Source organism: Chaetura pelagica, unplaced genomic scaffold (assembly GCF_000747805.2).
Source record: "Chaetura pelagica isolate M959 unplaced genomic scaffold, ChaPel_1.0 scaffold79, whole genome shotgun sequence".
Lineage (NCBI taxonomy): Eukaryota > Metazoa > Chordata > Aves > Apodiformes > Apodidae > Chaetura > Chaetura pelagica.
In genome coordinates, this window is record NW_009969339.1 from 2,998,404 (window position 1) to 3,014,234 (window position 15,831).

At 37.3% G+C, this 15,831-nt stretch overlaps 1 protein-coding gene across 1 annotated transcript in view; it reads right to left on the bottom strand.

The window, feature by feature from the left end:
• POLR3B (polymerase (RNA) III (DNA directed) polypeptide B) overlaps positions 1 to 15,831 on the bottom strand; it is a 75,114-nt gene that overhangs the window by 16,836 nt on the left and 42,447 nt on the right. The window contains exons 19-22 of the mRNA XM_010005788.1: positions 10,243 to 10,452; positions 8,239 to 8,397; positions 6,966 to 7,083; positions 6,124 to 6,266 (exon numbers count right to left, since the gene is read on the bottom strand). Of these exons, the coding sequence (XP_010004090.1) occupies positions 6,124 to 6,266; positions 6,966 to 7,083; positions 8,239 to 8,397; positions 10,243 to 10,452 (630 nt within the window). The remainder of the gene's footprint in view (positions 1 to 6,123; positions 6,267 to 6,965; positions 7,084 to 8,238; positions 8,398 to 10,242; positions 10,453 to 15,831) is intronic.

Genomic DNA, 15,831 nt, shown 5'->3' on the forward strand with positions numbered 1-15,831 from the left:
CAGGGAGGGGGCAGGGAGGCGGCAGGGACGGGGCAGGAACAAAACACAACAGTATGGGAAAGGGAAAGTTTTTGACCGGGCTACGGTAAGATGCCTTCTAACACACACATGCCAAATGAAAATAAAAAATAATAATCAAATAAGTCAAAACAACCTAATATAGAAAACTAATTACGACCAGCAGGAGGGACACTAGGGAGCAAAGGAAACTACGTGAATAGAAGCAGCAGTAACATCAGTTTCTATCAGCAAGATAAAAAGAAGCGCACTAAATGTGCTTGTTTACTTATTCTAATGACATGGTGGTAAAAGAGCTAAAACTAACTTTAAAGGTGCCTATTTTAGCTTTACCGGATTTGCCAGAATTTCAAAATACTCCTGAGAATTAAGACTACATCACATAACTAAGAGGAGCTGTAGCTGTAACACAGATCAAATATTGTGGACAAGTGACAAAACAAGTCTGCAAAACTAGGTATGGTTAAACAAAAATGTACATCTGCTTAAAGGCTCTCTAATTACATACTGTGTTGGCTAACTAAGCATAAAACAAGCCCAGAAGAAAAAAAAAAGTGCTGCATCACATAGGCTTTGTTCAATATTAAATCATTCACTGATCTATCATATCACTTGCTACATCCCATTTGACATAAGAGGTAAAGAACAGAATTAAAATTAACAGATAAATAATGCATAAGTAAACTTGATTAGTTTTCTTATTAAAAACATCACTCTAAATGAGAGGAGGTGCTAGAAGACAATACAGTTTGTACACTGCTTTCCCATGAGCTGCTGAATGGTCTGATGTGATAAATTTGCATAGTCTGAAGCACACAAAGAGCTGATTAATTGAAACCCTTACAATGCTTCTGGAAGCAGCTATTGTAAAACAATAACCATAGGAACTTTACAAAATACACATGGCTGAATGAGTCAAGAGCTTAATAAAATGTGTGTTCAGGATACACTATTTGGAAACAGAATTAGAGATTTTTATTCTGTGCCATAAAATGCTAAATCACCCTAATTTCAGTGGTTCGGTTGAGGATTTACTGAAGAGGTCAGAAGGTTACCTGTTTGCTGCCTGAGATAATTTTTTTCTTAAAACAGCTAGCTAAGCAGTGGTTTGTTAAAAATAAATAGAAAAAAAACAGTATGAGAAGTTTTAATAGCATTCTGGCATCCCACTCGCTCATATTTAACTTCTGAATGTAAAAATAGGGTAAGAAATTCCTATCTTTCCCGATGCCTAATAACTACTAATCATCCCACATTCCTGCAGTTGATAGCAGCAAATTCTTTTTAATGCCACTTCAACCATTTAATTCTTATAAACCCACTGATGTTTTATCAGAGATAAAGTACTAAGTCTGACATGCAACACGGGTGAAAATGACACAAGTAGGCATTTAAAACTAACATCTTACTTTACATGTTCTGCTTATACGTACTTTACAAGAGCCCTTTAAAAGGAGAAAGATAAGTAGTTTTCAACTATAAAGTTAGGCAAGCAGAAGGCAGATGTTTAAACTAGTAAAAATTTAAAAAATAAGCAAGGTCAGATAAGTGGTATTGTCACACAAGTTGACGTAGATGACAATGCTGTGAACGGATTTTGTTTTGACTCTAAAGAACACGGTTCATTTAGGAAAAGAAAGACCATCTTTCATGAATTTAAACTTGCTTCCTTGTCTGTAGAGTTAAGTGCAGATACTTCAGAAAGGTTTAATCCTTTATCTTAGATCTTTAGCTATTAAAAAGCTTCTGTTTGCCAGTTCAAACAATCTCTTGCTTAAATACAGTTTTTCCACTCCTCAGGAATACTGTTCAGTATTGCTGCTTAGTTCTGTGATCTGCAGGACCTTTGTTGGAGGTGTTAATCCTTTTTCACATGAGAGACTGAGAAATGTTCTTTCAGAGAAGTGATATATTGCTTTTTTTCACATCAAAGGAGCCCAACTTTTTCTTCATTGTGACTTGTAGCAAAGCAAGAGGAAATCTGGAAATATAATAATTTAGTTTGTATGGAACTCAGATGAAGCTTCTTTAGCTTAACAATCCTCTAGCCTTCTCTGCTTTGAAAAGTGACTTTGCTTGAAGAATGCAAGATTTAAAAAAAAAATAATTAAGCAAAAAATATTTCTTTATCCTTCTGGAAAATAGACGATGCAATATAGTTAAAACAAAGTCCGACAGCTTAAGGTAAGTCCTCACCAGTAGGTATATGTTTTTTGTGAGACGGCATAAGCTGAAGGGCTTACAGAGTAAAGTGGCAGTCCCATTCCCAAAGATCTTACTGAAATGTCCAGTTTGAAGATGAATGTTGAGACAGCAAAAATATCCACAGGTGTGTTTCCCAACACTGTGCGGTGTTGTTTGAGCTTTTTCTCCTTCTCATATTACACTTCTTTGTTGACAGGTCTACAAGGGAAGGCTAGTGTTTACCAGCAGTTTTTTGGAAGAACTGTACTTAAAACATGGACTAGAACAGAAAGAGGGTGTGGTGGACAGGCCAGAAGTGGTGACCCTTGACAATACATTGTTGACAAGTGAGAGGATACAAAGAAGGTAGCAAATACAGAGGCAGTGGCATAGATCTATATTATCATAGAAAATCTACCTACATATTTAACAAAAGGCTCTGCTGTAACAAAAGGCTAACGCTGGTTTCTGACATTTCATTTGTCCTGTCCCAGACACTTTCTGTTACTCTGCTTCTTTCCAAGCCAGTGGAAAAGTAAAGCTTTGGAATACAAGCCAGTTTGGAATACAGGATAAAGCTCCTGAAAAAACCTTCAGAAATTAATTTGTGCAATCTCTTATTTTGTAGATATTTAATTACTTTAAAATTACTACTACGATTCCACTAAATCAAATCTCAATTTCATGTGTTCCTTCTAGAAAATAAATATACACTTCACAGAAAAGACTGACAATAGAGAAAGGAAAAAAAAATGCTTTCTCTCCTTGCTGAATCAAGACACTCGTTAGCTTAAGCTCATAATAGGTTTAAATGGTCCTATGATGGGCTTTAAATCTAACATTCCCAAATTAAACCTGAAGTGGTAATCACCTGCATTCAGATGAAGATCACAGAACAAATTCAGGGCTAATTAAAAATCCTCTCAATGGAAAATGTTAAACTGTTAGTATTTTGGTTTCTGTTTCACAACTGTCTATATTCCTCTGTTATGACTGATTCTTCCTCGATTTGATGTCTGAGAAGGATGATTCTAGCTGTATTTTTAAATAACTAGCAAAGGAAATTTTCCCTTTCCATGCCTTTCTCCAGGTCTATCACTGCCTGTAATCTAACATTAATGTCAGTATCTGGTTCTGTGCTGTCTATGGAAGTTGCAAAGCAGTAAACTCCACTGTTCTTGTAAGTATTTTTTTTCTTGGCATCTAACACATGTATCTTCTCCACTAAGCGCCTTTCTCCTTTCTCCCATTTATTGTAACCGCTTTTCCCGTAACATACAAGGTCTACTACAAAAAAGATATATATCCTAGTAGAATGTAACAGTTTAGAACGTCACTCCCCCAGCCACAAGAAATTGCTACAGATTGATGTACTGGACAGCTAATAAGCACATGCCTGCAAACTCTGTAACGCAACTGTTGCAATGTTCCCACTGATAAGCTCCAAAACCACACGAAAAGGGACATTTACTGTTTTGAACAATTTATTTTTTTGGCTTATTATCATCATCATCATCGGTTCAAAGGACAGATACTTGGGGGATCAGTCATTCTAACCTGATGCAATGCCATGCATAATTATGGGCACCCTCAAAGTTCCCTACGGCATTTAGGATGTTGTTTTTCATTACCATGGTATTTCCACAGGTATTTTACTTTGGGGAAAAAAAAAATACTGCCTCTTCATGGCTTTTGGGATATTAAAGAAAATACCACCATATTCCAATACAATGCATATTAGCTATTTCACATTTGATCATGAATATCAGGGTTTGATGAGCAGCAATAGTACTCACGAGATGTTTTTCCTTAAAGACCTCTCCAATGATCTTGCCTTATGTGCACCAGTGGTATGGAAGGCCCTCTGCTCCCTAAAGCCATATTGCAGCCTACCTGACAAGTCTGTTTCCTTCAGTCATTCTTTCACCTTTTCTCCTCTGATGGTTCTAGATTTGTGGAGAGGTATGAAAATCAGTTCAAATTAAATCCTCTTCAACTCTTTCAGTAGGCGCATTTGAACAGCCCAAGCTAGGAGAAAAATTCTAATTTTTTCATGCTCATACCAATAAATATTTATCATGATTAAATGAGCAGCTTCTTTAACATAATTTGTAGGGTTTATTTTTTATTTATTCCAGTAAGAAAATCTGTCATCCACAGTACTGATAGTACTGTTGCACAATAACTTGCAGCTAAAATGCTACATGCCACTTATAAGGAAAAAAGTACTAATTAGATGAACATCAAAATATATGAAGAAATGGGCTTTGCTCTAAAAGAAATAACAGACTTAGAAGTACTACACATTTTCACTGTATGTGAGATTAAAAAATTACTTGAAAAGACTCTACACAAATTCTTCCTGCAGGAGAATTTTCCTGGAGAGAAAGAACTCTGCTCAACTCTCTGTTTGCCCCTGCAGTTAATAATCTTCCTCCTCACTTACAAAAACAATCCTATATGGCTGTAGTGCAAGAACTAAATAGGATTCTAAAAGGAAAGTCAAGAATGTACTGCAGCTTCTTTACTTTTTTGAAGCCTTCAATAGATGCTGGTTTCCAAATCCCTTGGGGACTCAGTGAGAATTGCTTCTTATTTTTAGATAAAAAACTATCTAGAAAACACAATCAGGAAGAATATTTCTATGCTTATCAAAAGAGTTTCTATCTCTTAATGACAGCAGAAACAATTGAAGGATTTCTTCAAAACCCAGAGTTTCAAGAACCGGTTTTATAGGTTTACAGAAAGGTACCGTGGAAGTAAGGGTGATCTTGGAGAGAGCTGGATGTACCTGCATTGCCTGCACTGATCATAGTCCATAGCAAACAGACAAAAACAACTTCAGGCAACATCTGGTAACAGCTGACATTATGATAAACTATTGCCTTTTGTACTCATTTCACCTCTTTTGATTGCTAGGTTTGCTGTAGGTAGATGTCCTGATCAAATGGAGCCTACAGAGCATTACTCTGTGGCTAGGCCTGCATATCATGACAGGTTTGCAGTCTTTCACTTTGGTACTTTCATAGCCCCAGAAAGTCATAAATCACCTCAAGTTTGACTTCAGGCTACACGTGTGAGCAAACAGCAGCCTACACCATTATGAAAATGACTTGTCACTTGTGCCTGGAGCCCATCTGTAAACAATTGCTTGCTCTTTATGCCTCTTCATACCTCTTCCAATCACACAGGCACTCAATATGCTGGAGATGATTCTTCCTTAACATCCCTCTCACACTTACTAGGCATTCAAGAGTCAGAGGATGTTCTAAGTCACTTTTTTCTGCCATTAGGGTCAAAGGCAGCCCAGTGCTGGTTTTCCACAGATATGGAAACAAGCTTCTGATTTTCATCTTATAGCATTAGTACTAGAGAGCTACATACTGCCAAGCAGCTTCCTAGTAGCTACCCATTTTCAGCTCTCAGTTTGAAGATCCAAAGGCATCCCAGATCATGTCCCAGGTGTATTTTAAAAACTAGAGAAGTATGTCTGCACAGATGACTTGCAGACATCCCATTCCACCTCTGGTCTTTTCTGTCTATTCAGAATAGGTCCTTTCTCTCTTCCCTCCAATCTCACTCTTGATAACCCATTGACAAACCTATCACCTACAACCAGACTTCAAAAAAAAGAGCAACAACCAAACAGAACTCAAACCCCTGTTCTTGCTTAAAATGGAGAACTACTGTATCTTCCAGATTCATAAGTCAACAGGGAGTTGTGTTCACCAATTCTCCTCCTCAGTTCCAGAAATGTCATTGCTAGATTAGGTGAACTTAACTAAAAAAAGAGATATGGTCTTCTACTGCTGCACTAAAGTATCTGAACCAATCAATGGAAACATACGCAATGATATTATGTATGTATAGTAGGTATACCCAATGTACATTTTTTTTTAATTAAACGTGTAGATTGATTACCTTTCTGTCCATGACGACTGCTAAATTTATCTCCAATTTCTGGACGTCTAGTTTGCCTCAACAACATTTTGATCAAGAAAGCATCCTCTGCATTTGATGAAATCATAACTTTTTCAATATAAGAATCAGTTGCACCTTTGTAGCTAGTACAAGAAGACAAAAAGTGAGTTTAACATCTATGAACCAAACACAAGTTACAAGCAAGTATCCATGTATTGATAAGCTTCTGGCTAAACTGTAGTCTTCACGGAACTTATATATGGGAGGCCACTGGCGCAAAGGTTTTTATCTACATAAAGTTCCAGAGTACAGTCTGTTTCTGGAAAAGAAAAGGCTTCAGAGATACAATAGAAACAAAAGGAGAATTAAGCTGAACTCATCAAGAACCAGGTGTATTTTTTTGGTCATATGAGCTCTTCTTGACAGAAAAAAAAAGCTTCCTAGCAAAGTTCTGGATCTTCAGTTAAACAAACAAAACATGTTCCATCACTAATCACTAAGTACATGCCTGTTCTCTGCCCTCCCACTCATCCTGCTTTTCTCCTGTTTCTCCATCACTTCAACCATGACTGACTCCTCTTTACCACTGTCTTAGCTCTCTCCTTGTTTTTTCCAAGAAAACTACTCAGGTGTCAGAATCTAACTTATTAGTGATTAAGTTGCTTGGCACTTCTGAAAATAACCTGGGCTCTGACAAATCCCATGAAAAATAAAGACCTACAGAACTAGGTCTATTTTGCAGAAGTAAGCTTATTCCTTTAACTTTTATATGAATTTAATATTTTCTCAGATATCAATCTTAAATGTACCTCCCCCAACTATAAAGTTATGATGCAACCTACGTTACTGGCACATCTTTGTATTGTGGCTGCTGAGGCACACCACTTCCTTCCAGAGGCGTCTGGGTCACAGTTGGCATAGATTTGTTCACAAGGACTTGCTTATTTTCTACTTTTTCACCTACAAAGAACAAGAAAAAAAGCATAATGAAAACATATCTGACTACCTATGTTAAGACATATATTTTAAGCTTTACAAAACAGGTAAGGTGGAAGAAAGTTGGAGGAACATGTCCAGGAAGCATGCCATGTTACTTTATTAAATATTGTTTAGCAAGGGAATCATGAAACTGACCTTCAGCCTATGTTTCTTTTCTGTCCAAATGAACTATTTCAAAGAGATTTTTTACCTACACACTGAGAAAAGTCTCAATCTGGAGTCTGCCTATCTATCCAAATACTTCAGAAGATTCTTGCCTTTATTTTTAAATTACCTTTGAAAACTCCTTTGTGACGTCTTAAAGAGCAAAAGTAACACAATTGTGTTGCTCCAATGGAATTAAGTTTGGTACCTTTTACCGAACCTTTCTTATTAGATCTCAGCAGATCTACTAGGCTGTTTCCTAAGCAAAGGATGACAATATGTATCATAGAATCATAGAATGATTTGAGTTGGAAGGGACCTTAAAGATAACCTAGTTCCAACTCCCCTGCCATGGGCAGGGACACCTCCCACTAGAGCGGGTTGCTCAGAGCCCCATCCAACCTGGTCTTAAACACTTACAGGGTGGGGGCAACCACAGCCTCTCTGGGCAGCCTGTGCCAGTGTCTCACCACCTGCACAATAAAGAATTTCTTCCTAATGTCTAATCTAAATCTAAAAAAAAAAATAATAAAATCGTTAAAAATCGCATAAAATTGTTACCCCTCATCCTATCACTACACACTCTGGTAAGAAGTCCTTCCCCTGCTTTTCTCTATATGAATCTATGAATACATGAGAGACAAAAGTAAAAAACTAGAGTATTAAAAGTTTGCCAGTTTGGGGATATAAGAAAAATACAAGTTCTAATAGATTCACACTGTTAAAGACTCACTCTTCTACTTAAATATAAAGCTCCCCCTTCTTACGTACAAAAAAACCCAACCCAATGATTTGTACCACACTGGTTTGAGAAACTAACATTTTAAAAGGTAGTTTCTATTACCGTACTGTCACCTTCAAGAAAAAATAATACCCTCAGTATAAAACAAGATGCACAGGAAATATTAACAGAACATTAATTTCTATCTCAGGTTATGAACATGCCATGACTGAACATGTAGTTTGGCATACCTGGAGAGCAGATACCATCAGCATCTAGAATTTCATGGCGCCAGATTGGTTTCCGAGTAGCTGCATCCAACATCGGACCCATCACTTTATCAAACGTCTGGTTTGTGTAACGCTTCAGTGTACACTTGGCATTCTTATATACAAGACACCTTCCAAAACCTAAAATGTAACACAACCTCATCTGCCTAGGAGTTCAAAGATTCTTTATCATACATTATCAGAATAAAACAGGAATGCTGATCCACCTGCTGAAATACAGAATATAAAATATTTTTTAATGAGTTGGATTCTTCACTGTCTTGAATATTCCTAGCAGTGTACATGGATACCCACTAGCTCTCAATGGGATCATGCATGCTACTTTTTTCAGACATTTACTACAATCCAGTTCTGACATTGTGCTAATCCCCTTCTACACGTGTGCATACACATGCATACGTCCTTTGTCTTACCTTTGGTGGTCCACAGGGAGACCTCATATAGGAGAAGAGACTTCAACAGGACGAGAACAGCACCTCTTCCTTTTGGGAGTTCTAAGAAACCTGAACTTCTACTCATGTTTGTGGCTGACACAAGCTAGCCTTGTACCGATTGAGTGTTTCATATAATCCCCCCATATACTCTCTTTTTTCCCAGCTGAAGGAATTCTGAATTACATGCATTGTTATAAAATATGTCTGGTTTGGGTTTTAGATGAGAAAAGTTCCATCTCTAGAATTTCTCTCCAAGCACAGCAATTAGCCACATGACTAAATGATTGTATCACCTTTAGAACTACAGACAGCCAAGAGCAAGGCTTTCTAATGATCCTTTATTATTTTAGTTCATTTGAAAGATGGTTGCAGCCACATACAGTACATCTATATCTTTAGATTATGTCAAGTAACTCCTGACAAGCACCATAGCTCTCCCTGTAAATGTTACCAGTCTACCAGAAAACATTCAGTTTTAAATCATGCCTGTTGTTGTTTTAGAAAAGGAGGCATAAATTAAATGAGGCAGACATTAATGCCAAAGATACATGTCTAGGAATACTATTATTGCTGCCTAGCAACTAGGAGGAAGGGAGTGTGCGGGGGAATAAAGTCATGGAAGAATCTGATTTTGGCCACCCAAAACTACAACCAACTTGATCACACTGCACTACATCTTCTCTAGGGAATTTACTCAGGAAAGAGAGAGAGAAGATACTAAGTTTTCAGGCAACTCTTCTCCAACTCCCAGCAGCATTAACATAAAGTGCCAAAGAACTGTGGAAAGAGTTAGGCCAGACCAACACAAACACAGGTTTAATTTAGTTATTTTCTATTTGGTGCTTATGTACTTCTACTTAAAATCCACTGCACTGTAGAGATTTTAATTATTATTTTTTTTAAGGAAATGGGTCATTAGTTTATCTCTGGATAAAGACTAAGTTATTTTTCTTTAGACAATACTATTGTCTTCCCTCAGAAAGTAGGTGATACTATTATTGATCCTTTGGAACATCAAGTTCTCAATGAGACAAACTGCCAGGTGGTTCACTACTTCCCCAAATACATTCAGAAGTCTAATTCCATCTTTTGCTTTTATTACTGGTGAAAACAATAAGACCCCTTTGCTAGTATGGAACGAAGGTTCAGGTAACCATCCAAAAAGCAAACTCAACAGAACTGATGATCTATTTACATTCTTGTTAACTAAATATTTTCAAAAAGGTATCATCTACACTTTTTATTTGAAGTCAAAAGTGAGACATTTTTTCTTATAATATTCATACTCAGAAATTTATTCACATGTTGGCCACATCACCACACTATTGCAAGCATGGAATTACCTCCACTATTCACACAGAAAACAAACAAAAGCATTCAAAGCAGTTTTGGAATTCCAATTTCTTAATTAGAGATGTACTGCTCATAACTGCAAAAAAAAGTTATTACAGGATAATGCCACGAGATAAATTTATTAAAATATGTATTAGACCACACACTAGAGAAGTAGGAAAGGACTGATGATTCTTACCTCTGTCCAAAGAAGCCTTGTTTAAGACAAGAGCATCTTCAATATCATAACCACTGTAGCTCATCACAGCGACCGTGGCATTCTGCCCAGCAGGCAGTTTTTCAAAATCTATCAGTTCAATTGTTTTTGTTTTTACCATCGGCTTTTGTGGATAGGCTAGAAGATACATAAGAGTATCTATCCTGTTTCTTTGATTGTATCCAATAGTACCTGTATGTAAAAGAAGAAGAAAGGTGTGTGAGTATTAGTGAGTTTCCTGGAAATGTTCTAGCTAAAAATTAACCATAATGCAAATGAACTGAAACCACAAACTGAGGAATTTCTTCTAATAATAGAAATTCTTCAAGAAAAAAGGGGGAAAAAAATCATAAAACAGCCCAAATCTAAACAACTTTACATTATTACTCTTAAAAGAAAGATGTGCCTTCTTAATTTAAGCTTTCTGAAAGAATTACAATTTTTTTTCCTTAAATAGGGAAAACCTAAGCACCAAGACAAAAGGGCAACAACAGAAGAAATCAAAGTCTGGTTCTAATGCAAGTAAGATTTCTTTTTTTTAATCATGACACTGAATAACAGTGCAAGTATGAAGTTTGCTTTTATTGTTCTCATAGCCACAGTGTTTTTTTAGAGAGATGAACTTGAGTTCCATAGACTTGATCCAAAATTTCATGAGAATCAATAGAAAGACTCCTATTGAGTTCAAGAGGAACTGTGGATCAAGCTCTGTGTCTTCCACATCATATTTCCTTCCTTTTTCTGGGCAATAATTAGTTCAACAGCAGCCTGTGTTAAAATGTCAAAAAGCATGAACAAAGCATGCAGTTAGCAGCAGCCAAGACTGATTTACTTTCTGAAATTAGAAGTGTCATTGCTAGAAAGACTACAGTAAAAGTTCCCTCACAATATATTTGTCTTTTTACATGAAATTAATTTTAAATTTACGGTTCAGAATTCAATCCTTTGTATAGACCTCCCAGCTTGAGACTGAAAATTTTGGCCCTGTCCCATAAGACTGCCAAAGTGTCTTCTGAAATCTGAGGAAAAAATAATTAACACCCAGCAGGGAAACATAAACTTTTGTGTAGCAGAACAAAAGTTAAGGCGATCATATGTTATTAGAGTTTGCTGTACCAGGACTATGCTATGTCTCTAAGCAATTAAGAAATTATAGTCTGAAAAATTAGAAGTTCTAAGTACTAAATATTCTGCAGCACTTGTGCTTAAGAGGTAAGTCTTTCAAAACCTTTCCATTTTCTCCTGCAATTTCAAAGACTGACTGCTTTCAAGGGAAGGCTAAAGCAACCAATGTATAATGAAGACTGCACATAGTCAGAATATAGTACAGCTGAATGCAAATCAGCCCTCAGAGAAGGCTAGCTTCATGTTTTATATGCACTTACTTGAAATTTTCAAATACCTGCATTTAAATAAAATATCTAGAAAATAAAATATCTAAAACCAGGCAGCATCACAGGTAATTCCAAAGATCTTGCTGTCCTTAGCACTAATCTCTCTCCTAAACCATCACAGATCTACTCTTCCCAAGGACAAGAATGGGGAGAGAGCTCAACAGACACTGTCTGAAAATAAACTGGTTTACACTTTCCTTGATTCTAGAAAGTGGCTTTGAAGCCACAGGCACATCATTTTTAAACAGAAAGGAAAATTTAATACAGTTGACAGGCTTTACTTACTGGAGTCTCTTGCTTTTGAGCAGCTGCTCTTCTGCCTTTATCTTGGACAAGGAAATTAACCATTCCTGAGCACTACTTTCTGTTTCCAGTAAGAAGCAAGCTGGTAGGACGTGGATTCATCAACAATGAAGACCTTCCCAGTCCCTTGCCACACAGCCCATCATCTGAAGGCACTATTACTTCTGATACTCCTCTACCCAAAGTATTAGACACTGTTTTCATTGCACTTTGATTAAAAAGCTGGTTTTCCAACTACACAGCTAGGTAAATCTACTTCCAAATAAAAAACTCAGAGGCTTAGATTATTTCTGCCCCTCTGCCCCTAGAATGAATAATCTCTGTGCTTTATGCCTGCTGCAGAGCTCATCTTAAAATTTTCAGGGATAGGTACATATTCCTGTTGTTGAGAAAAGTCTCCTGAGTTAGCCATGCCAACTTTCTTTTTCAAAATGCTTGCAATTGCTCCTCTGGGATGCCTATATGCTGTACCTGCTATGGTTCATTGGTTAGGGATGCTAAAATGGGATGAAGTCTGAAGCACCTGATCATAGCTAAACTTGTCTTTTATGTCCCAGTAACAATCTGTGGAAGTCCCTGATATATCAAGGATTAGAGAAGACACGTTTATATATTTCAGGTAATGTAAATTATTTCTCTCTCAGATGCTCCATGTTTTTCAAAATTGTTATTTTTTCAGAGGTCCAGATAAGCCTAATAGAACTGTTACTATCTTTATCAAACTGGGAGCACTGAGCAACTGATATTACTGAGATTTTGAATTTCAATAATAAACTGTATTCAGGAGCTGAATGCTGTATCATATCATATGGAAAACATATACATATAAATCAATGATGGATATCCTGGCAGGAAAGAAACCATCTAGAGAATGATTCAAGAGCACAAGTGAAATAAATTAGCCAAAAAGCATGCCGTACTTCAGCAATATTTGTCCTAGTTGCTATGATTTAAAGGTTATACAGATAATGCCTTCTCTAGACTGGTCTAACAAACTATAGTCTTAAACCACAACCTGCTTATTTAAAATTAAGAAGCAGCTCCCTTCTTCTGATGACCTCTGTGTGGGTGTTCAAATGAAGGAAGTCACTAGCTTTATTTCTGTTTTCTCTCTGAAAGAACAGAGTCCTTGTTTGCTTCAGCCAAACAGCCATGCAAAAGTAAAGTATAATTAAACTTCACCATAACAAACCCTGCTCACAATGACCCACACTTATAATTATCCCAACAGCAAGAACCAATTTTTCTTCATTGGCAATTAGCCTTGTTTAAAGCAAAACATACAAGGTTGACCTGGATACAACTGAGATAATTCTCATGCTTTTTTTCAGTGCTTGGTATACTGTGAATGCATGTGTGCATTCTTTCCCATTTTCCATTTCCTGACAAGCTGGTTTTTTTTTTCTTTTAAAGTATCATTTCATCATTCTCCAGCATGAAGTAATCACTACAGAAACTATTGATATCTAGCATAAATGAGATGTTGTTATTCTGATGCAGAAAGTTTACAGAACTCACTGGAATAGCCAGCTAAAGGAAGTGTTTATCCCATTCTCTGGTGTATTAATTTACAGCAACGTTAAACTGTACAATCAAAATTAGCAAACATACAGAAATCAATCTACTTAAGATATGAGCCAAAAGGGCCACTATTGCACATGTCAAGAAAATAGTTGCTGAATTGCTCTATTTCCCTGATTTCACCATAGATTTCCTACTATTCTGTTCTTTTACATGAGCACAAACCAACAGAGAATTTGGAAGGGGTACAGTTTTTAAATGCTGTATTGAACCTTGTGGAGGGGACTCCAACTGAGCTCAGAGAGATTTTCACAGAACACATTTTAAGTGATCTGGATGTCCAGCATTTGAAACACTCTTTTCACCATAAAAAGATTAAGAAGTCATGTAAAAAGATCATGGGTAAACTGGGAGAAGTAGTCTGGCTCATTTGTGTCTCAGCACTTCTGTGCCTGCTACCAGAGAGAGAACTGGGAAAAAGAGACAGTGGCACAGAGCACAACTGCTCCTCAAAGAGCAGCAGCAGAATCAAGCCCTGGCCACAGAACACCCAGGTCCAGCTGTGATGACCAGTGACAGCCGGTTTTGCTTTGACATCTGTTTTGATTCTCTGCCAAGAGGCTGGCTGTACAAAACTTGGGAGCAGTTTAGCTCTCAGCCTGCTGACAAGCCTTTCACAACTGTAAAAAGCCAACAACCCCCAGCTCTTGGTTCCTTGAAGAACATTTGTCTTCTCAACTCAGTTTTAACACATTCATCTGGCTACAGCACAAGGCAAAGCAGTATAGCAAGGGCTTTGCAATTTCACAGAAGCAAAGCAGAATGCCCACGATACAGTAAGATGGTGTTTTTGTAATATCAAAAAGTTGCTTCAACATAAACCTCTGCAACAAAGCTCTCAAACATCTACCACCTTCCCCTCAAATTCCTTCTGCTCTTTCACAGCTTTAAGTAACAATTAACACCCAAAGCCTCCTTTCCTTACTCAAGGCTTGTATTTTGGCATTTGGGTTGAGACTGCAGTGTACAGTTGGGCTGTGGTGGAGTACAGCTTGCTTTGTGTACCCACACTGCCACTTCCATAGCTGCACATGTGCAATATGGTGGATTACTAGCAGGAAAATGTGTATCTCTTAATTTCTTACATTAGGCTTTTATAAATGCTTCACAGTCACAGAGGTACACTGTGTAAAACTGATTTTCTGTGTCTTAATGGAATTGAAAAGCTCCATTTAAAATTACTTCTCTAATTTTAGGAGCCCTGGATCTGCTTAAACATAATTTTAGCAACACCTAGAGTGCAAACTGTAGACTCTTGTATTTAAAGTTTAAATACTTCTCAGATTTTAAGCTACAACTGTTAACTTTGCACTGAAACATCAACATTCAACTGAGGTCCTTGCGGCTGCTGTTGTAGTTGCCACCTAATCATACCTTCCCCTTAGTCTTGCAATTCAACCTGCAACATATAACATATGGTAAATTATCTATGCCAAAACAGAGGGATTTCTTTTCAATTTCCTTTCAATGAAATAGTTTGCTCACTAAGTGCAGCCCTAGTCCTCCAGCAAGATGACTCAATTTGGCCTATGAAAGGGAGGTACTTTTCAGGGCATTTAATGTTACCCTGCAGAAACATTAATATTTTAATGCCTGACACTTGTGAGGGATACTAGATTAAAGAGTCTACTGCTAGCTCTGATGTCCACCCTCCATTTACTTGTTCTTTCACACCTTTCCCTAGCTTTGATGTCAGTTAATAAAGAGCAAAGACTGTCCAAAGCAGAGGACCATGACACAGTCAGAGTTGAGTAGCACAAGGCTCTCTTTTCCTGACCTGAGCTCTCTGTATGCCCTCAGGTTCTGACAGCCAAGGGAGTGACACAGTGGACTTGGACATGAGAATTTCCACATGGCAATGTTGGACCAGGAGCTGCTCCGCAATTTCAGGATGGGTAAAGAAAGCAAGAAGGGTGGATGGTTAGTAAATGGTGGGGGTTTGAACCACTACATTGCATCTCTTCATAAATACAAACAGAAAAAAGCTTAGGTAATGTTTCAGGAATATCCTCTAGGCCTCATTTGATCAATAAGCATAGAGAAAAATCTTTTCTGCCCCTATAAAAGTCACTTACGGTGGCTTTTTTTAAGCAGTTATTACAAAAAGCTTCAGGTGTTTGCAGATACTTCACGCAGAGCAAAACATAGCTCAAGTCATGTGCCAACTTTTAAAATGTACTTTTATCTAGCTGCTTATTCTTTGAGTCAGGTGTTTTGTCATAACAAACCGAAACAAAGGCTTTTTTTATTGCTCAAGATATTCAATGGCTTTTGTGTTCCTAGCGTCAGCAGG